The sequence below is a fragment of the Oncorhynchus gorbuscha genome, linkage group LG18 (genome assembly GCF_021184085.1).
Source record: "Oncorhynchus gorbuscha isolate QuinsamMale2020 ecotype Even-year linkage group LG18, OgorEven_v1.0, whole genome shotgun sequence".
NCBI lineage: Eukaryota > Metazoa > Chordata > Actinopteri > Salmoniformes > Salmonidae > Oncorhynchus > Oncorhynchus gorbuscha.
In genome coordinates this window covers 82,029,162-82,052,637 of record NC_060190.1, presented here as the reverse complement: position 1 = coordinate 82,052,637, position 23,476 = coordinate 82,029,162, and the positions used below count along the sequence as shown (strand labels likewise).

Genomic DNA, 23,476 nt, shown 5'->3' with positions numbered 1-23,476 from the left:
TTATTAAACTGTCTCTAATATCTAATCATACTGTCTCTGTTTTATTAAACTGTCTCCAATGTCTAATCATACCGTCTCTAATGTTTTATTAAACTGTCTCTAATATCTAATCATACTGTCTCTGTTTTATTAAACTGTCTCCAATGTCTAATCATACCGTCTCTAATGTTTTATTAAACTGTCTCTAATATCTAATCATACTGTCTCTAATGTTTTATTAAACTGTCTCTAATATCTAATCATACTGTCTCTAATGTTTTATTAAACTGTCTCTAATATCTAATCATACTGTCTCTAATGTTTTATTAAACTGTCTCTAATATCTAATCATACTGTCTCTAATGTTTTATTAAACTGTCTCTGATATCTAATCATACTGTCTCTAATGTTTTATTAAACTGTCTCTAATATCTAATCATACCGTCTCTAATGTTTTATTAAACTGTCTCTAATATCTAATCATACTGTCTCTAATGTTTTATTAAACTGTCTCTGATATCTAATCATACTGTCTCTAATGTTTTATTAAACTGTCTCTAATGTCTAATCATACTGTCTCTAATGTTTTATTAAACTGTCTCTAATATCTAATCATACTGTCTCTAATGTTTTATTAAACTGTCTCTAATATCTAATCATACTGTCTCTAATGTTTTATTAAACTGTCTCTAATGTCTAATCATACTGTCTCCAATGTCTAATCATACCGTCTCTAATGTTTTATTAAACTGTCTCTAATATCTAATCATACTGTCTCTGTTTTATTAAACTGTCTCTAATATCTAATCATACTGTCTCTAATGTTTTATTAAACTGTCTCTGATATCTAATCATACTGTCTCTGTTTTATTCAACTGTCTCTAATATCTAATCATACTGTCTCTAATGTTTTATTAAACTGTCTCTAATATCTAATCATACTGTCTCTAATGTTTTATTAAACTGTCTCTGATATCTAATCATACTGTCTCTGTTTTATTCAACTGTCTCTAATATCTAATCATACTGTCTCTAATGTTTTATTAAACTGTCTCTAATATCTAATCATACTGTCTCTAATGTTTTATTAAACTGTCTCTGATATCTAATCATACTGTCTCTGTTTTATTAAACTCTCTCTAATGTCTTACTAAAACTGGTTTGTCCTAAAGGAACCAAGAAGAGCTGTGACAGAGGAGGAGATGAGGTGGAGGAAGACTCCAGAAGAACGAGTCTGAAAGATGAAGAGGTGTTAGAGGAGAGGGAAGAGGTGTTGGAAGAGAAGGAGGAGTCGGTGGAGAGGGATGAGATGGATGAGAGGGAGGAGAGGGAAGAGGTGTTGGAAGAGAGGGAGGAGAGAGATGAGAGAGAAGAAAGGGATGAGAGGGAGAAGAGGAAAGAGGTGTTAGAAGAGGGGTTGGAAGAGAGGGAGGAGAGAGATGAGAGAGAAGAAAGGGATGAGAGGGAGAAGAGGAAAGAGGTGTTAGAAGAGGGGTTGGAAGAGAGGGAGGAGAGAGATGAGAGAGAAGAGAGGGAGGAGAGGGAGAAGAGGGAACAGGTGTTTGAAAAGAGGGAGGACAGGGAGGTGTTCAAGGAGAGGGAGGAGAGAGAAGAGGGGGAAGAAGTGTTGGAAGAGAGAGAAGAGAGGGAGGAGAGAGAAGAGGTTTTGGAAGAGAGTGAGGAGACAACGGAAACACCTGGCCATACCTCTGATGGGTTTAGAGGAGAGGTAAGTCAAGCGATGTGTCTATCTGTCGATACATCTATCAATTAAGAATACTTTCACTAGAACCAGACCTTAATCCTGCTGACAACTGTATGAAACTGTTATGATAATTTTGTTCTCAGTGTTCATAAACTGAACTTCACTTAAATTACTCTGTCTGTTACTAAGAATTTGTAAGGTTCTTATTGAAATGAAATATTCAGAGGCCAGTTTACAATAGTCAGTAAGGTTTATTTACGAAAGCGCTGCTGTGCATAAAGACATTCCTTTTATAAATTTCTCTTACCCTACACACATACACACCAACATAGGGATTTTCTCATGAGTCTCACCACAGTTTATTACCACTCAGCTGACAGTTCCAGTCTTCTCCAGATACTAGAGCTCTGGAGGGGCTCTCCCTGTCCTACCTTATCTCCCCAGAGTTACAGCCAGGTCGGTTCAAACATAGGTTAATGCGCCTCTTTGTTCTCTTCCGACACACACATACACTCCTTTCTTCCTAGGTCTATGCTACATAACCCCTTCCTAATGAACAAACATTATTTATCACTAATAGAAAGACAGAGTAGAATTATGTTAGTTATAATTCTACGTTAAATGTATACATCATTTAGTCATTATTCATAATAAATCCCATAACAATCCACACTTTGACCAAATATAAAAATCCCACGTCTATTTGTATTAGATATACAGTGCCTTGCGAAAGTATTCGGCCCCCTTGAACCTTGCGACCTTTTGCCACATTTTAGGCTTCAAACATAAAGATATAAAACTGTATTTTTTTGTGAAGAATCAACAACAAGTGGGACACAATCATGAAGTGGAACAACATTTATTGGATATTTCTAACTTTTTTAACATATCAAAAACTGAAAAATTGGGCGTGCAAAATTATTCAGCCCCTTTACTTTCAGTGCAGCAAACTCTCTCCAGAAGTTCAGTGAGGATCTCTGAATGATCCAATGTTGACCTAAATGACTAATGATGATAAATACAATCCACCTGTGTGTAATCAAGTCTCCGTATAAATGCACCTGCACTGTGATAGTCTCAGAGGTCCGTTAAAAGCGCAGAGAGCATCATGAAGAACAAGGAACACACCAGGCAGGTCCGAGATACTGTTGTGAAGAAGTTTAAAGCCGGATTTGGATACAAAAAGATTTCCTAAGCTTTAAACATCCCAAGGAGTACTGTGCAAGCAATAATATTGAAATGGAAGGAGTATCAGACCACTGCAAATCTACCAAGACCTGGCCGTCCCTCTAAACTTTCAGCTCATACAAGGAGAAGACTGATCAGAGATGCAGCCAAGAGGCCCATGATCACTCTGGATGAACTGCAGAGATCTACAGCTGAGGTGGGAAACTCTGTCCATAGGACAACAATCAGTCGTATATTGCACAAATCTGGCCTTTATGGAAGATTGGCAAGAGGAAAGCCATTTCTTAAAGATATCCATAAAAAGTGTCGTTTAAAGTTTGCCACAAGCCACCTGGGAGACACACCAAACATGTGGAAGAAGGTGCTCTGGTCAGATGAAACCAAAATTGAACTTTTTGGCAACAATGCAAAACGTTATGTTTGGCGTAAAAGCAACACAGCTCATCACCCTGAACACACCATCCCCACTGTCAAACATGGTGGTGGCAGCATCATGGTTTGGGCCTGCTTTTCTTCAGCATGGACAGGGAAGATGGTTCAAATTGATGGGAAGATGGATGGAGCCAAATACAGGACCATTCTGGAAGAAAACCTGATGGAGTCTGCAAAAGACCTGAGACTGGGACGGAGATTTGTCTTCCAACAAGACAATGATCCAAAACATAAAGCAAAATCTACAATGGAATGGTTAAAAAATAAACATATCCAGGTGTTAGAATGGCCAAGTCAAAGTCCAGACCTGAATCCAATGGAGAATCTGTGGAAAGAAATGAAAACTGTTGTTCACAAATGCTTTCCATCCAACCTCACTGAGCTCGAGCTGTTTTGCAAGGAGGAATGGGAAAAAATGTCAGTCTCTCGATGTGCAAAACTGATAGAGACATACCCCAAGCGACTTACAGCTGTAATCACAGCAAAAGGTGGTGCTACAAAGTATTAACTTAAGGGGGCTGAATAATTTTGCACGCCCAATTTTTCAGTTTTTGATTTGTTAAAAAAGTTTGAAATATCCAATAAATGTCATTCCACTTCATGATTGTGTCCCACTTGTTGTTGATTCTTCACAAAAAATACAGTTTTATATCTTTATGTTTGAAGCCTGAAATGTGGCAAAAGGTTGCAAAGTTCAAGGGGGCCGAATACTTTCTCAAGGCACTGTATGTACTGTTCTCCAAAATCAACCTAACAAATCAATAGGTTGACTGTTCTAGGTCTACATCAGAATCATGACTCTTCTTATCGGGATTTTCGTTATAATCTTCATCAAAGAAACAGTCTAAACATCAATACAAGAAAAAACCTAAACATCAAAAAATGGTCTCATCAAACATAGGCTCCTCGTAAGTGAATGAGCCGGATCCATCCTCTAGGTCTGGGGTCATGTTTTCATCATTCCACTGGTCAGTACTCGGGATCGGTCCATATCTGTTGTCTCATCGATTTCTCCAGAGTTGTGGAAATGAGAACCTTTCTCACAACATCCGCACAAAACTAACACAGTCACACAGGTGAAGGTTACCCAAAACACAGTGATCATGACGTTTATTCATTTCCCAAACACACTATCAAACCAATTTGTTAGAGCATTATCTACCCCAGAGTTCTCTGCCAGGGCCTTGGTCACTGATCCATCTGGAGCTGTGTTATCGGGGATGAAAGTACAACATTCTGCTCCGAACCTCATACACCCCCCCCCCCCACCCTTTTCAGCCAGTAACATATTCAAGGCTATTCTATTCTGACATCCCATCAACCTAGTTGCAGCTCTTATCACCAGAAGATGCTTGATTCCAATCCAGAACTCACCAGGTAACCCCCTTGTAACTCCAATGCAAGGGTCAAAAGATCCTGACGGAGCAGTCTTTCTCTCTCTTCTACCTGGCTCTGGGTAAGGATGAAGGGCATGCCTAACTGCACTAGTGCACAACTACCAGTCCAATTGGTAGGCAGGTTGGACATCCACTCTAGGCCTTTCCATCTGCCAGTCGAGCCCCTCATTGTCTTGCCGGTTGTAAAATTCTCTGTCCTATTGCATGTTCTTATTTCCCCTACGTCCCGTCCGTGTGTGATGCAGCGAGCCATACAATAATAATGTCCTCCTGTAACGGTGAAAGGGGGATTCTGGATGTCCTGGGTACATGGGGATATAGATAATGCAGATCAATGCAACTGTCATTGTCTGGCTTCCCTGTCTTCATGAACAGCTTTACCATACAGGCCATTCCCCTGGGTGAATCAATTCCATCAAATGGAAAGGAATGGTTGTCAGCTGAGGTTTTGCTGTGGCGCATAACATTCTTCTTTCGCTACTGATCTGGCTGTATACTGAATCCCTTCTAACCAGTTTCCACCTCAATCACTTCCTAAAGATCTTTCGTCTGCGCACTATCCACACCGGCCCTTGGCTCTGGACGACTCTGCTGTCATTTTCTGTTTTATCTGGGGCTCTGCTTGTATTCTGGCTGACTATAGAGCTATCATCTGCCCTAACTTCTTCTACCCGGAATGGCACTAGGGTGTCAACTGAAACCTTTACCTTCACTACACTCCCTGTTTATCCAGATCAAGTGATCTCTTATGCTTGGTTAATACAAAATCCTCATCGTCTAACTATGTGTCAAGTTACTACCTTCTGAATTCTCGGATGGGTCATGGTGTATTTAGGAATATTGCTCCCACAATAAGACAGCTCAGAGCAATCAGCACTCCTGTAAAGCCTCACCCCTCCCAGAAAACATATCATCAGCCAGAGGCCAACCCACACTTTCACTTCTATGAACACACACAGGGAGGAAAGGTTGGGTATAGGGAATCAACGTTAGAGAGTTAACCACTTGCTCCTACCTGGCACGCAGGTGTCCCATCTAGAGCTCTGGAAATGCAAATGCGCTACGCTAAATGCTAATAGTATTAGTTAAAACTCAAACGTTCATTAAAATACACATGCGGGGTATTGAATTAAAGCTACACTCGTTGTGAATCCAGGCAGATTTTTAAAATGCTTTTCGGCGAAAGCATGAGAAGCTATTATCTGATAGCATGTAACACCCCAAAAGACCCGCAGGGGACGTAAACAAAATAATTAGCATAGTCGGCGCTACACAAACCGCACAAATAAAATATAACACATTTATTACCTTTGACCATCTTCTTTGTTGGCACTCCTAGATGTCCCATAATCACTATTGGGTCTTTTTTTCAATTAAATCGGTCCATATATAGCCTAGATATCGATCTATGAAGACTGTGTGATAAATGGAAAAAAAAATAGCGTTTCATAACGTAACGTCATTTTTTAAAATTCAAAAAGTCGACGATAAACTTTCACAAAACACTTCGAAATAGTTTTGTAATGCAACTTTAGGTATTAGTAAACGTTAATAAGCGATCAAATTAATCACGAGACGTAGTGTTTTCTATAGGGTTCCGTCTTGAAATACTGTTCGTGTATTTCTCAACCAAAATATCCGGTCGGAGACCGGAAGAAATGGGCTGTCTCTTGTTCGTTTGACCAAGAAACAAATCCTAGGCAAATGACAAGACTGTTGACATCGTGTGGAAGGTGTAGGTACTGCAACCTCAGCCATATTTATTGTCTTTCACCCATAACAATGGGTTGAAGCGGCGGATGGATATATTTTTCCACTTTCAGTGATCAGATTTTCCTGCACTTTCCAATGAAACGCACGTTCTGTTAAAGTCACAGCCGTGATTTAACAATTTTTATAAATGTCTGAGTGTTTTCTATCCACACATACTAATCATATGCATATACTATATTCCTGGCATGAGTAGCAGGGCGCTGAAATGTTGCGCGATTTTTAACAGAATGTTCGAAAAAGTAGAGGGTAGACTGAAGAGGTTAACCCCCGAACCTTGTTGGTTTCGGTTCTGCTCCTAACTCTATGATTGTTCGACAGTGTCAGTATGTCTTACCCTCTCGGAATGTGTGATATGAACCCAGGTAGCTCCTTCAGCTATTCTCAACGCGAAGGCTGTCACCAGGAGTATTTGGTATGGTCCCTCCCAACGGGGCTGCTCCCGTCTATTCTCCTCAGGGACTGGATTGAGTGAATCACCGTCTCCTGTAATTCACCTGTAATGCATAACTTCTTGGGCAGGTTTGATTAAAAAACAGTCTTCTTATTTGTTCTATCTTCAACTTCTATGCCTACTTGTTAGCTAGAATTGTAATTTTTTAATTAGTTTATTGTCCAATAGGCCACAAAGTGTCCTATCCTAGGACCCCTAGGCCCCATCCTATCCTAGGCCACAATTTACACATCCCGCTTTGATACCTGGCTCCGCCCAGGTAACAACCTTGCCGCATCTCTAAACAATGACTTAGGTAAGATTAGTCAATTATCCTTATGTCTGACATTATCATGTAGGAGCGCCCCTTTCATTCTCCACATGTCCAATTCTCCCTTGGGCGTCCGTATATATATAAAACTTCCTACTACCGGTCAAAAGATAAAACAAAAAGGTTCAAATAACATGACCAGATCACAGTTACTACTCTGGAACCCTCCACAATGAGAAATGATTGTACCCTTATAGCCATCGCAAAAGAGACTCAAGAAAGTCTGCCCTTAGTCCAAGGCTATACCATTTCTTAGTCCTCTGTGGTTCAAACTACAAGTTTGTCAAAGAGCTATAAACTCCATCATAATGAACAATTACTCAATTTACCTTAAAAATAAGTATCACAAATGACCACAAATTCATTATCCAAATGGCCCTCCCCTGAGGCTGATCCGACCACAGGGGAAAGCCATGATGGAGGCCAAAGGTTATACCACCCTTTTACAGTCGTGTACTATATTAGACATATTAAAGAACCCTTTATCTAAATAATTCACATGTTTATTTAAAACTCAGAAAACAAAACTTCATATGTGAGTGTATCCCTTTAAGATAACATGTCTCTTGGAAAATGGAAATGTACTCCCTCCAATCTTTAGTTTTAAATTTACTTAATGATCCATGTAACTCATTCAATCTTTCTCCAAATCGTCTCCCCAAAATGCTTGATAGGAATACTCTGCCATTAGACCCACACAAACAACTGTGATAAACGTGCACTGTCCCTTTAAAATAAAAACAACTCAAACTGCAATCCACTTTGCGGACCTGTCTTGGTTCCACGTCATTAGTATACCTTAACTTTCTGCTAAGTTTCACTGGTGTTACCTAAACAGTCAAACCAAAAATCAACAACAGGGATCTATTACAAGACTTTTATGATGAAACTATTCAGACCTCCCTCTCTTCCAGCCAAATATAGCCCAGTGAGCGCCACCAACCAGTGATGCCCACCTAGCAATTGTGTTGCTAGTTTTAGCATCTTTTCAGACTACCCTGACAAATTTAGCTACTATTAAAAATGTATTTGGAACTTTTAGCAACTTTTGAAAAGTGACTCAATGCTATAACGCACGCATTTTCCCTCTAAATGACACAAACATTGTTCTCTCTCACCCTCAGTCTCAACATCATTACCTAGCTGCAAAAGTGCCTTGTGAGTGATGTCAGCAACAGGCGCTCCGCCTGTGCCCAGGCCATAGCAACTTCAGCGAATTGCAAATCATTGTTGGCTGACTGCAGCAGCAGTAGTACGGGTTCGACAAGCCAAATCCAATTAATCACAAATGTTTGATCTTGAATAGAACTTACAACATCAATCAACATCTCTCAATCAAAATTGTACTGCCAAAAGTGCAGAAAAGAGTGGGAGTCCGTACCTAAACAACTGTCAAATCAATTTGAGAAACGTTATTGTCTTAATTATTCAACTTAATGAGGCAGTTTTATGTTATCACGCAACAATTTAACCTGCCTCTCGGTCAAAATATACCCCCTACTCGGATTGAGTTCTGATTGAATTCTATCGTAAAAGTAAAATCAAACTTTCCAACTTTCTCTACTCCAAAATATAAAAGTACTATGTACTTCGCAAAATGTATAATGTATGTCAGTCAATCCATAAGAATAACAACATTTCGAATGGCACAACTCTATCGTAATTGTCTTTTCGTTATTATTTAGAATTCATTAGATTTAGGTAACCGTCTCTTCTATGATTCAGCATTTTGAACACGACTCCATTCTCATTCCAGCAGATCATTTATATAACAGACACAGTCTTGCATCAAAATTCCCTTTGCTATTATTTTGAATGAATTAGTCTCTCAATTTAACCTAAACAATCTATTAAAAAAGTTGAATTTATCCCTTCTATCAATTTGAACCAAACACCAGGTGGCTATCCCCTCCTCTCTGTCTCCAGACTATTAAAACTTTCAGTTTATGCACCGTTCCATCTTATACAAACACAGACCAGTATCCCTTCTTTCACCCTTTTCTCTCCAAAACTCTTTGCGACTCGTATCTCTTCCAGGCAAAACATAACATATCATTTAATTACCATTAAACTAATCAAAAACCATCAGATCCTCCTCTCCACCCTCCTCCGATTTTAGTCACAGCATCTACCGGCTCTGATCACCACTGGTGTCCCCGGGCTCTGTTCTTCCCCTCTCCTGCTCTCCCTACTCTGGTCTCAAGCTTGGAAGCTATTTAACCACTGAACCATCATCACAATTGAAATGACAGAGCCTCCCCGCCAACAACCCTATTATTATAATTGTCTGTAGTCACAAACTCCGTCACCGAGACAATTTCCAGAAAATAGCCCTAATTTAAAGGTCCAAGCTTTTCCCCAGCGAGGATTCTCATTAATCTCGCTCTCATTGTCTCTGCCTCTCTCTTTTTCTCCCGATTGTCGCGCCTGACCTTCCCCTTAGTTGAATTGTAATCTCGGTGGTTGTGTCCTACTCGGTCACAATGTTTGCAGGGAGCATTACACTCCCGGGCTAAATGTCCTGTCTCCTTGCAATGTAAACATTTTCTATCATTTTCTGATCCTGTCCATTTTGTTTCTTCCCTCTTAGGTCCCTTCCCCTTAAGGCCTCCTTTATGTTTGTGTACAATTACCGCAATAGTTACGGACAGATGCTCTCACTCAACCTGTTCTCTCTGTTTACAGTCACGGTGATCAATACTTTATTGCGGTGTTTACCTGGTGCCTCACGATCTCAAAATGACCCGGATCGTTACTGTTAAAGCATCTATCTCCCCCTTTCTTTTGACTGTTTCTCCACTTTTCCCCTTTCTCTACCTCTATGATCCCTCCCTCGGCTCCAGCAGGCTCCACATATGGGGGTGGTGGTTGTGCGGGTAGCACCTGCTGCCGTGTCCTCACCACCACTATTTCATCTCTCCCGATCGGCCAGAGAGGTTTAGGCTTTTGAGGAGCCTCCAGAGGATTTCTGTTCCTGGCATCTTCTTTCCCTGGTATTTCCCTTTTCTTTTCTCCCCCTGATCTCTTCCTCGCTTCGGCTAACCACACACGGGCGGTGTCGAGCCCTTCTGTCCGTTGCTTCTCTACCTTGTCCCCACAAACCCTATTTATTTGTTTAATCATTGATTCCAGTTTTTCTTTATTTAAACGTCCGTCAAATTCATACTTCTTTCTCCACTTTAAACCGAAATAGACATTTATTTTATCCTTTTGCTCCATATAGCGCTCATCTCCCATTAATTCCGGGACCTCCTTTGAAGATTTACTACCCATGTTTGATAAATCTTTGCCGTCACTAGTCACTATGGCATTTATGACTATCTATGTGTATATATTGACTTCCGGCGCCGACAGAGATGGCCGCCTCGCTTCCCGTTCCTAGGAAACTATGCAGTTTTTTGTTTTTTTTACGTGTTATTGCTTACATTGGTACACCAGGTCATCTTAGGTTTCATTACATACAGTCGAGAAGAACTACTGAATATAAGAGCAGCGTCAACTCACCGTCAGTACGACCAAGAATATGACTTTCGCGAAGCGGATCCTGTGTTCTGCCTTTCACCCAGGACAACGGAATGGATCCCAGCCGGCGACCCAAAAGAACGACTTCATAAAAGGGGGAAACGGAGCGGTCTTCTGGTCAGACTCCGGAGACGGGCACATCGTGCACCACTCCCTAGCATTCTTCTCGCCAATGTCCAGTCTCTTGACAACAAGGTTGATGAAATCCGAGCAAGGTTAGCATTCCAGAGGGACATCAGAGACTGTAACATTCTTTGCTTCACAGAAAAATGGCTCACTGGAGACACGCTATCGGAGTCGGTGCAGCCAACTGGTTTCTCCACAAATCGCGCAGACAGAAACAAACATCTTTCCGGTAAGAAGAGGGGCGGGGGCGTATGCTTCATAGTTAACATGACGTGGTGTGATCATAACAACATACAGGTACTCAAGTCCTTCTGTTTACCTGATTTAGAATTCCTCACAATCAAATGTCGACCGCATTATCTACCAAGGGAATTCTCTTCGATTATAATCACAGTCGTATATATTCCCCCCCCAAGCAGACACATCGATGGCTCTGAACAAACTTTATTTGACTCTTTGTAAACTGGAATCCATTTATCCGGAGGCTGCATTCATTGTAGCTGGGGATTTTAACAAGGCTAATCTGAAAACAAGACTCCCTAAATTTTATCAGCATATCGATTGCGCAACCAGGGCTGGAAAAACCTTCGATCACTGCTATTCTAACTTCCGCGACGCATATAAGGCCCTGCCCCTCCCTCCTTTCGGAAAAGCTGACCACGACTCCATTTTGTTGATCCCTGCCTATAGACAGAAACTAAAACAAGAAGCTCCCGCGCTAAGGTCTGTTCACCGCTGGTCTGACCAATCTGATTCCACACATCAAGACTGCTTCCATCACGTGGACTGGGATATGTTTCGTATTGCGTCAGACAACAACATTGACGAATACACTGATTCGGTGAGCGAGTTCATTAGAAAGTGCGTTGAAGATGTCGTTCCCATAGCAACGATTAAAACATTCCCAAACCAGAAACCGTGGATTGATGGCAGCATTCGCGTGAAACTGAAAGCCCGAACCACTGCTTTTAATCAGGGCAAGGTGTCTGGCAACATGACCGTATATAAACAGTGTAACTATTCCCTCCGCAAGGCAATCAAACAAGCTCAGCGTCAGTATAGAGACAAAGTAGAATCTCACTTCAACGGCTCAGACACAAGAGGTATGTGGCAGGGTCTACAGTCAATCACGGACTACAAGAAGAAACCCAGCCCAGTCACGGACCAGGATGTCTTGCTCCCAGGCAGACTAAATAACTTTTTTGCCCGTTTTGAGAACAATACAGTGCCACTGACACGGCCCGCAACTAAAACATGCGGACTCTCCTTCACTGCAGCCAAAGTGAGGAAAACATTTAAACGTGTCAACCCTTGCAAAGGCTGCAGGCCCAGACGGCATCCCCAGCTGTGCCCTCAGGGCATGCGCAGACCAGCTGGCTGGTGTGTTTACGGACATATTCAATCAATCCCTATACCAGTCTGCTGTTCCCACATGCTTCAAGAGGGCCACCATTGTTCATGTTCCCAGAAAGCTAAGGTAACTGAGATAAACGACTACCGCCCCGTAGCACTCACTTCCGTCATCATGAAGTGCTTTGAGAGACTAGTCAAGGACCATATGACCTCCACCCTACCTGACACCCTAGACCCACTCCAATTTGCTTACCGCCCAAATAGGTCCACAGACGATGCAATCTCAACCACACTGCACACTGCCCTAACCCATCTGGAGAAGAGGAATACTTATGTGAGAATGCTGTTCATCGACTACAGCTCGGCATTCAACACCATAGTGCCCTCCAAGCTCGTCATCAAGCTCGATACCCTGGGTCTCGACCCCGGCCTGTGCAACTGGGTACTGGACTTCCTGACGGCCCGCCCCCAGGTGGTGAGGGTAGGCAACAACATTTCCACCCCGCTGATCCTCAACACTGGGGCCCCACAAGGGTTGCGTTCTGAGCCCTCTCCTGTACTCCCTGTTCACCCACAACTGCGTGGCCATGCACGCCTCCAACTCAATCATCAAGTTTGCGGACGACACAACAGTGGTAGGCTTGATTACCAACAACGACGAGACGGCCTACAGGGAGGAGGTGAGGGGCCTCGGAGTGTGGTGTCAGGAAAATAACCTCACACTCAACGTCAACAAAACTAAGGAGATGATTGTGGACTTCAGGAAACAGCAGAGGGAACACCCCCCTATCCACATTGATGGAACGGTAGTGGAGAGGATAGTAAGTTTTAAGTTCCTCGGCATACACATCACAGACAAACTGAATTGGTCCACCCACACAGACAGCATCGTGAAGAAGGCGCAGCAGCGCCTCTTCAACTTCAGGAGGCTGAAGAAATTTGGCTTGTCACCAAAAGCACTCACAAACTTCTACAGATGCACAATCGAGAGCATCCTGTCGGGCTGTATCACCGCCCGGTACGGCAACTGCTCCCCCCACAACCGTAATATATATATATATATATGCCATTTAGCAAGGCTCTCCAGAGGGTAGTGAGGTCTGCACAACGCATCACCGGGGGCAAACTACCTGCCCTCCAGGACACCTACACCACCCGATGTCACAGGAAGGCCATAAAGATCATCAAGGACAACAACCACCCGAGCCACTGCCTGTTCACCCTGCTATCATCCAGAAGGTGAGGTCAGTACAGGTGCATCAAAGCTGGGACCGAGAGACTGAAAAACAGCTTCTATCTCAAGGCCATCAGACTGTTAAACAGCCACCACTAACATTGAGTGGCTGCTGCCAACACACTGACTCAACTCCAGCCACTTTAATAATGGGAATTGATGGGAAATGATGTAAAATATATCACTAGCCACTTTAAACAATGCTACCTAATATAATGTTTACATACCCTACATTATTCATCTCATATGTATATGTATATACTGTACTCTATATCATCTACTGCATCTTTATCTAATACATGTATCACTAGCCACTTTAACTATGCCACTTTGTTTACGTACTCATCTCATATGTATATACTGCACTCAATACCATCTACTGTATCTTGCCTATGCCGCTCTGTACCATCACTCATTCATATATCTTTATGTACATATTCTTTATCCCCTTACACTTGTGTCTATAAGGTAGTAGTTTTGGAATTGTTAGCTAGATTACTTGTTGGTTATTACTGCATTGTCGGAACTAGAAGCACAAGCATTTCGCTACACTCACATTAACATCTGTTAACCATGTGTATGTGACAAATAAAATTGGATTTGATTTTCTATGATCTATGTATGTACTGTTTACCGTTACCTAGCTACTATAGTTGCTCTTCTGCCTGACTATGTGTGTGTCTCTTTTCGTGGAATGGTCAAACCTCTTTTGCGCACCTCCGGTAGTTCTTGCCTCCCTTCCTACTAATATACTTTAGATCAATTACTTCAACCAGTTTTACTTTTAGGTCAATTACTTCAACCAGTTTTACTTTCAGGTCTTACTGTTAGATCGGCTAATGTATATTGGCCAATTTAACATTTAGGTCTCAACATTATATTTCCATTGGTAGTGCGTGCAGATACCTTCGTGCCATTCTGGAAAATCTGTGTATGTTTGATGTGTGTTCTCCTTTCTGGAAACTTTATCTATATAGTTGACTGTCAATCTATCTAGTTGACTGTCGATCGGACATTAGGTCTTACCCACACAACTATTTCTGTTGTGTCTTAAAGTTAATATCTTGTATCTTCACTCTGCTATATTAGGCTTCCCTCTCCTCTTTTTTGGACTTTATTTCAGAATTGAATAGGTTAAGTTATCTTGTTCGTATAGAATTACCTTCCTTTCTCACCAAGCCTAGTGTATATCCTCAACTGTTTTAATATATCTATCGCTCATATACAGATAGACTATGTAGGTCTTCTTCCTTTATTTAGGTATGTCTTTTGAATTGGGTCTATGGCTAATTTACCACGTCAAATAACCATAAGTTATCCTATTTGTACAAAACGACCATCCTTTCTAACAACACCTATTTAATATCCCTTCCTTACGTTATTTTTATTTGTGATAGTGTCTTTTCGGACATGCCTTCCTTCCTATCGATTTTGGTTAAACTACAAAGTACCAACCTAGTGTATCTGTTCAGAATAATTAAGCACATATTATTGATAAGCATTTTTAGAACATCCAATCAAAGATATCTTAAATCATTCCCCCCAAATTCGTGAATAAAGATTACCGAACGTGTCTCGTAGACAGGGGAAAACAATGTAGGTTAGATCTCGTTACCACCTCTGCCGTGTATCAGTTCACCACTGGCCTGAAATAGACCCTCAAGTCAGAGGTCAGGTCTTTGTCTTATGGATCCTGGATCTGCCCATGCAGGGTTTTCAGCAGTTCCTTGGAAGGACAGGTCTTGAGATCCGGTTTGAAGGACCAAATTGTTATGAGAATTTTGTTCTCAGTGTTCATAAACTGAACTGAAGAATTTGTAAGGTTCTTATTGAAATGAAATATTCAGAGGCCAGTTTACAATAGTCAGTAAGGTTTATTTACGAGAGCGCTGCTGTGCATATACAAAGACATTCCTTTTATAACTTTCTCTTACCCTACACACATACACACCAACATAGGGATTTTCTCATGAGTCTCACCACAGTTTATTACCACTCAGCTGACAGTTCCAGTCTTTCCCAGATACTAGAGCTCTGGAGGGTCCCTCCCTGTCCTACCTTATCTCCCCAGAGTTACAGCCAGGTTGGTTCAAACATAGGTTAATGAACCTCTTCGTTCTCTTCCGACACACACATACATTCCTTTCTTCCTAGGTCTATGCTACATAACCCCTTCCTAATGAACAAACATTATTTAACACTACTAGAAAGACAGAGTAGAATTCTGTTAGTTATAATTATATTTTAAATGTATACATTATTCATAATAAATCCCATAACAGAAACAAAAGCAACATCCTCCCACACAGACACACAGTATTATCAACAGACATCCTCCCACACAGACACACAGTATTATCAACAGACATCTCTCCCACACAGACACACAGTATTATCAACAGACATCTCTCCCACACAGACAACTCACAGACACAGAGTTATTAAAGGTTCCATTACAACATGGGGCCTGGCTGGTCAAGAGTTAAAGATTCTATGTTTTTCTCTATCTACGGAAACCCAGCCTAAAACCCCAAACAGCAAGAAATGCAGGTGTAGAAGCACGGTGGCTCGGAAAAACTTCCTAGAAAGGCCAAAACCTAGGAAGAAACCTAGAGAGGAACCAGGCTATAAGGGGTAGCCAGTCCTCTTCTGGCTGTGCCAGGTGGAGATTATAACAGAACATTGCCAAGATGTTCAAATGTTCATAAATGTTCAGCATGGTCAAATAATAATAATCACAGTAGTTGTTGAGGGTGCAACAAGTCAGCACCTCAGGAGTAAATGTCAATTGGCTTTTCATAGATGATCATTAAGAGTATCTCTACCACTCCTGCTGTCTCTAGAGACAGCAGGTCTGGGATAGGTAGAATGTCTGGTGAACAGGTCAGGGTTCCATAGCCACAGGCAGAACAGTTGAAACTGGAGCAGCAGCAAGGCCAGGTGGACTGGGAACAGCAAGGAGTCATCATGCCAGGTAGTCCTGAGGCATGGTCCTAGGGCTCAGGTCCTCCGAGAGAGAGAAAGAGAGAATTAAAGAGAGCATACTTAAATTCACACAGGACACCAGATAAGACAGGAGAAATACTCAGATATAACAGACTGACCCCAGCCCCCCGACTCTACCCGTTCTGATATTTCTTCATTTTTATTTTTGGATTACAGTGGGGCAAAAAAGTATTTAGTCAGCCACCAATTGTGCAAGTTCTCCCACTTAAAAAGATGAGAGAGGCTTTTTAATGAATTTATTTGCAAATGATGGTGAAAAATAAGTATTTGGTCACCTACAAACAAGCAAGATTTCTCACTCTCACAGACCCGTAACTTCTTCTTTAAGAGGCTCCTCTGTCCTCCACTCATTACCTGTATTAATGGCACCTGTTTGAACTTGTTATCAGTATAAAAGACACTTGTCCACAACCTCAAACAGTCACACTCCAAACTCCACTATGGCCAAGACCAAAGAGCTATCAAAGTACATCAGAAACAAAATTGTAGACCTGCACCAGGCTGGGAGGACTGAATCTGCAATAGGTAAGCAGCTTGGTTTGAAGAAATCAACTGTGGGAGCAATTATTAGGAAATGGAAGACATACAAAACAACAGATAATCTCCCTCAATCTGGGGCTCCACGCAAGATCTCACCCTGTGGGGTCAAAATGATCACAAAAACAGTGAGCAAAATTCCCAGAACCGCACGGGGGGACCTAGTGAATGACCTGCAGAGAGCTGGGACCAAAGTAACAAAGCCTACCATAAATAACACACTACGCCGCCAGGGACTCAAATCCTGCAGTGCCAGACGTGTCCCCCTGCTTAAGTCAGCACATGTCCAGGCCCGTCTGAAGTTTGCTAGAGAGCATTTGGATGATCCAGAAGAAGATTGGGAGAATGTCATATGGTCAGATGAAACCAAAATATAACTTTTTGGTAAAAACTCAACTCGTCGTGTTTGGAGGACAAAGAATGCTGAGTTGCATCCAAAGAACACCATACCTACTGTGAAGCATGGGGGTGGCAACATCATGCTTTGGGGTTGTTTTTCTGCAAAGGGACCAGGACGACTAATCCGTGCAAAGGAAAGAATGAATGGGGCCATGTATCGTGAGATTTTGAGTGAAAACCTCCTTCCATCAGCAAGGGCATTGAAGATGAAACGTGGCTGGGTCTTTCAGCATGACAATGATCCCAAACACACCGCCCAGGCAACGAATGAGTGGCTTCGTAAGAAGCATTTCAAGGTCCTGGAGTGGCCTAGCCAGTCTCCAGATCTCAACCACATAGAAAATCTTTGGAGGGAGTTGAAAGTCCGTGTTGTCTAGCAACAGCCCCAAAACATCACTGCTCTAGAGGAGATCTGCATGGAGGAATGGGCCAAAATACAAGCAACAGTGTGTGAAAACCTTGTGAAGACTTACAGAAAACATTTGACCTGTCTTTGCCAACAAAGGGTATATAACAAAGTATTGAGAAACTTTTGTTATTGACCAAATACTTATTTCCACCATAATTTGCAAATAAATTCATAAAAAATCCTACAATGTGATTTTCTGGATTTTTTTTCTCATTTTGTCTGTCATAGTTGAAGTGTACCTATGATAAATTACAGGCCTCTCTCATCTTTTTAAGTGGGAGAACTTGCACACTTGGTGGCTGACTAAATACTTTCTTGCCCCACTGTATGTTACTTTAGTTTTGTATTGTTTTCTTGGTATTATTCCTGCAGTGTTGGAGATAGAAACACAAGCATTTCATTGCACCTAACATCTGCAAATATGTGTACATGACCAACAAACTTTGACGTGATTTTGATAAAGAGAAATGTTTGCTATTTGGGACACAGCTCTGGGTCAGTCTGGGTTAGTAGACTATCTATGTGTCTGTCTGATGGTCTGTCTGTTCGGGCTGCTGGCATTCCTTCTTAATAAACTATCCAAGACATTGTGGAGCTACTAGAATGACCTGGAACTGTTGCCCTTCCTCCCCATGATTACATACTAACTCTAAACCTCTGATACTTCTCTCTATGGCAGAATGAAGCAGATTCCCGTCACAGCATCTGGACATCGCTGCCACTTTACAGTCATCTATATCAGACACCAACCAACGTGTCTCACAACCTTTCAAAGGCCCCTCAGCAGCAGATCAACTTAACTTCAGAAAAAAACCCGTCGTATAACCAACAGACCAGCTCTTCAAATGACCCTGACCCCACCACCCGGACCCCACCACAGACCAGCTCTTCAAATGACCCTGACCCCACCACCCTGACCCCACCACAGACCAGCTCTTCAAATGACCCTAAACCCACCACCCTGACCCCACCACGGACCAGCTCTTCAAATGACCCTGAACCCACCACCCTGACCCCACCACGGACCAGCTCTTCAAATGACCCTGAACCCACCACCCTGACCCCACCACAGACCAGCTCTTCAAATGACCCTGAACCCACCACCCTGACCCCACCACAGACCAGCTCTTCAAATGACCCTGACCCCACCACCCTGACCCCACCACGGACCAGCTCTTCAAATGACCCTGAAACCACTGTATGCCACAGCACCCCAGTCTTTAGTAATACCAGCAGGGTAGGACAGACACACCCCTTCCCTACAGCACAGTGTGTGAGCAGGTTTAGGGTCCCTACAGTACAGTGTGTGAGCAGGTTTAGGGCCCCTACAACAGAGTGTGTGAGCAGGTTTAGGGCCCCTACAACAGAGTGTGTGAGCAGGTTTAGGGTCCCTACAGTACAGTGTGTGAGCAGGTTTAGGGCCCCTACAACAGAGTGTGTGAGCAGGTTTAGGGCCCCTACAGTAGACTGTGTGAGCAGGGTTGGGGGAGTGCAGAGTAGTAGCCTGGAGGACCAAGAGGACAGTAGCAGTAGTGATGATGAAGGGAAACTCATTATTGAGCTTTAGACAGGAGTTAGATTTTCTACATGGAATACAGACAGTCTGGAAGAGGGGGAGGGGAGGAGAGAAGGGGTGGAGGGAGGAGAGGGAGGACAGGAGGAGGGAAGGAGGGAGGAGAGAAGGGGAGGGTGAAGGGAGGAGAGGAATGGAGGAGGGGAAGAGGGGAGGAGGAGAGAAGGGGTGGAGGGAGGGAGGAAAAGAGGGGAGGGTGAAGGGAGGAGAGGAATGGAGGAGGGGAAGAGGAAGGGTGGGAGGAGAAGAGGAATAACCTACAGGAATTTGACCTCTTTCCAAGCTTGTTTAAAGGAAGTTAATCCCTCTGGCAGACCTAGGGAGGATGGAGGTGGATAGGAATGGGGAGGAGGCACTGATTAGCGTGGGGGAATGCATGGAGATTAGCAGGATATTGGCTGGGGAGCAAGACCCTAACTCAGCACTCACACACACTCACATAGACATACACATAGACACACACATAGACAGACACATTGACACAAACATAGACACACACATAGACACACACATAGACACATACATAGACACACATAGACACTACACACCACATAGACACACACAGCCTAACCCTAACTCAGCACTCAAACACACACTCACATAGACATACACATAGACACACACATAGACACACACATAGACACATACATAAACACACATAGACACTACACACCACATAGACACACACAGCCTAACCCTAACTCAGCACCAACTCGATACTCGGGAATTGCTTCCAGCCAGCCATGCAGTGTATCAGCTAAATATCCAGCCTCCCATCAGGGTGATTATTAGAGTGAGGGAGGGCATGAAGATGACTCTCCTAACCAAGGGGATACGTTTTTTTCTGGGTCATAAACAGGACCATGGGTCATAAACAGGACCATGGGTCATATACAGGACCATGGGTCATATACAGGACCATGGGTCATAAACAGGACCATGGGTCGTGTACAGGACCATGGGTCATATACAGGACCATGGGTCGTGTACAGGACCATGGGTCATATACAGGACCATGGGTCATAAACAGGACCATGGGTCATATACAGGACCATGGGTCATAAACAGGACCATGGGTCATAAACAGGACCATGGGTCATATACAGGACCATGGGTCATATACAGGACCATATTGGTTTCCAAGCTGTCAGGATACTCACCCTCTTTCCATCAGTGTCTCTGCCTCTCCTGCTAGCTGATGACTGGACTGTTTGACAGGAGAAACTGATACAGGATCCAACTTTACATTAATACACTTCTGATTGTTTTTGTTTTATTGGACTCAAATTAACCTGGAGTGCCATATGTTGTATATAAGTGACAGAAAAACATTTGGTTTCATCAATATAGTGTACATTGTTTAATGTTGTTTTTCAGGTGTTTTATAAAAATAAAAGTTGGATAAAATTGTATCTGAAACCACGTTCAGCTAATCTAGACATTCATTTATTGTGTTTATTTATTTTAATGATTTTTTTATTTCACTTTTATTTAGCCAGGTAGGCTAGTTGAGACCAAGTTCTCATTTACAACTGTGTGTCAATAAGTCTATGTGTAGCTGGTGTATAGGAGTCAGGCGCAGGACTGCAGATATGAGTAAATAAACATATTTTACTCAACATAATATAAATGCAATACAAAAACAGAGCCCCCAATAACGGACCTTCGATATCAGCTCTCAGCTACACAGAGGGAGAGAGAGATATCAGCTCTCAGGGACACAGAGGGACACAGAGATATCAGCTCTCAGGGACACAGAGGGACACAGAGATATCAGCTCTCAGGGACACAGAGGGACACAGAGATATCAGCTCTCAGGGACACAGAGGGACACAGAGATATCAGCTCTCAGCTACAACGAGGGACACAGAGATATCAGCTCTCAGCTACAACGAGAGAAAAACAGAGATATATGCTCTCAGCTACACAGAGGGACACAGAGATATCAGCTCTCAGGGACACAGAGGGAGAGAGAGATATCAGCTCTCAGCTACACAGAGGGAGACAGAGATATCAGCTCTCAGGGACACAGAGATATCAGCTCTCAGCTACACAGAGGGAGACAGAGATATCAGCTCTCAGGGACACAGAGATATCAGCTCTCAGCTACACAGAGGGACACAGAGATATCAGCTCTCAGGGACACAGAGGGAGACAGAGATATCAGCTCTCAGCTACACAGAGGGAGACAGAGATATCAGCTCTCAGGGACACAGAGATATCAGCTCTCAGGGACACAGAGGGAGAGAGAGATATCAGCTTTCAGCTACACAGAGGGAGACAGAGATATCAGCTCTCAGGGACACAGAGATATCAGCTCTCAGCTACACAGAGGGAGACAGAGATATCAGCTCTCAGGGACACAGAGATATCAGCTCTCAGCTACACAGAGGGACACAGAGATATCAGCTCTCAGGGACACAGAGGGAGACAGAGATATCAGCTCTCAGCTACACAGAGGGAGACAGAGATATCAGCTCTCAGGGACACAGAGATATCAGCTCTCAGGGACACAGAGATATCAGCTCTCAGCTACACAGAGATATCAGCTCTCAGGGACACAGAGATATCAGCTCTCAGCTACAACGAGGGACACAGAGATATCAGCTCTCAGCTACACAGAGGGACACAGAGATATCAGCTCTCAGGGACACAGAGATATCAGCTCTCAGCTACTTTTATTTTTTATTTATTTTATTTATTTCACCTTTATTTAACCAGGTAGGCTAGTTGAGAACAAGTTCTCATTTGCAACTGCGACCTGGCCAAGATAAAGCATAGCAGTGTGAACAGACAACACAGAGTTACACATGGAATAAACAATTAACAAGTCAATAACACAGTAGAAAAAAATGGGCAGTCTATATACAATGTGTGCAAAAGGCATGAGGAGGTAGGCGAATAATACAATTTTGCAGATTAACACGGGAGTGATAAATGATCAGATGGTCATGTACAGGTAGAGATATTGGTGTGCAAAAGAGCAGAAAAATAAATAAATAAAAACAGTATAAAAACAGTATGGGAATGAGGTAGGTGAAAATGGGTGGGCTATTTTCCTATAGACTATGTACAGCTGCAACGATCGGTTAGCTGCTCGGATAGCTGATGTTTGAAGTTGGTGAGGGAGATAAAAGTCTCCAACTTCAGCGATTTTTGCAATTCGTTCCAGTCACAGGCAGCAGAGTACTGGAACGAAAGGCGGCCAAATGATGTGTTGGCTTTAGGGATGATCAGTGAGATACACCTGCTGGAGCGCGTGCTACGGATGGGTGTTGCCATCGTGACCAGTGAACTGAGATAAGGCGGAGCTTTACCTAGCATGGACTTGTAGATGACCTGGAGCCAGTGGGTCTGGCGACGAATATGTAGTGAGGGCCAGCCGACTAGAGCATACAAGTCGCAGTGGTGGGTGGTATAAGGTGCTTTAGTGACAAAACGGATGGCACTGTGATAGACTGCATCCAGTTTGCTGAGTAGAGTGTTGGAAGCCATTTTGTAGATGACATCGCCGAAGTCGAGGTTCGGTAGGATAGTCAGTTTTACTAGGGTAAGCTTGGCAGCGTGAGTGAAGGAGGCTTTGTTGCGGAATAGAAAGCCGACTCTTGATTTGATTTTCGATTGGAGATGTTTGATGTGGGTCTGGAAGGAGAGTTTGCAGTCTAGCCAGACACCTAGGTACTTATAGATGTCCACATATTCAAGGTCGGAACCATCCAGGGTGGTGATGCTAGTCGGGCATGCGGGTGCAGGCAGTGATCGGTTGAAAAGCATGCATTTGGTTTTACTCGCGTTTAAGAGCAGTTGGAGGCCACGGAAGGAGTGCTGTATGGCATTGAAGCTCGTTTGGAGGTTAGATAGCACAGTGTCCAATGACGGGCCGAAGTCACAGAGTGAGAGATATCAGCTCTCAGCTACAACGAGGGACACAGAGATATCAGCTCTCAGCTACACAGAGGACACAGAGATATCAGCTCTCAGCTACACAGAGGGACACAGAGATATCAGCTCTCAGCAACAAAGAGGGACACAGAGATATCAGCTCTCAGCAACAAAGAGGGACACAGAGATATCAGCTCTCA

The 23,476-nt window shown here is 42.9% G+C and overlaps 1 protein-coding gene across 1 annotated transcript in view; it reads left to right on the top strand.

Moving 5' to 3' along the window:
• znf831 (zinc finger protein 831) overlaps positions 1–19,434 on the top strand; it is a 46,181-nt gene extending 26,747 nt beyond the window's left edge. Inside the window, exons 4-7 of the mRNA XM_046312986.1 lie at positions 1,152–1,312; positions 1,529–1,708; positions 18,501–19,102; positions 19,202–19,434. Coding sequence (XP_046168942.1) covers positions 1,152–1,312; positions 1,529–1,708; positions 18,501–19,102; positions 19,202–19,388 — 1,130 coding nt within the window. The 3' untranslated portion in view covers positions 19,389–19,434. The remainder of the gene's footprint in view (positions 1–1,151; positions 1,313–1,528; positions 1,709–18,500; positions 19,103–19,201) is intronic.
• Positions 19,435–23,476: the final 4,042 nt, after the last annotated feature.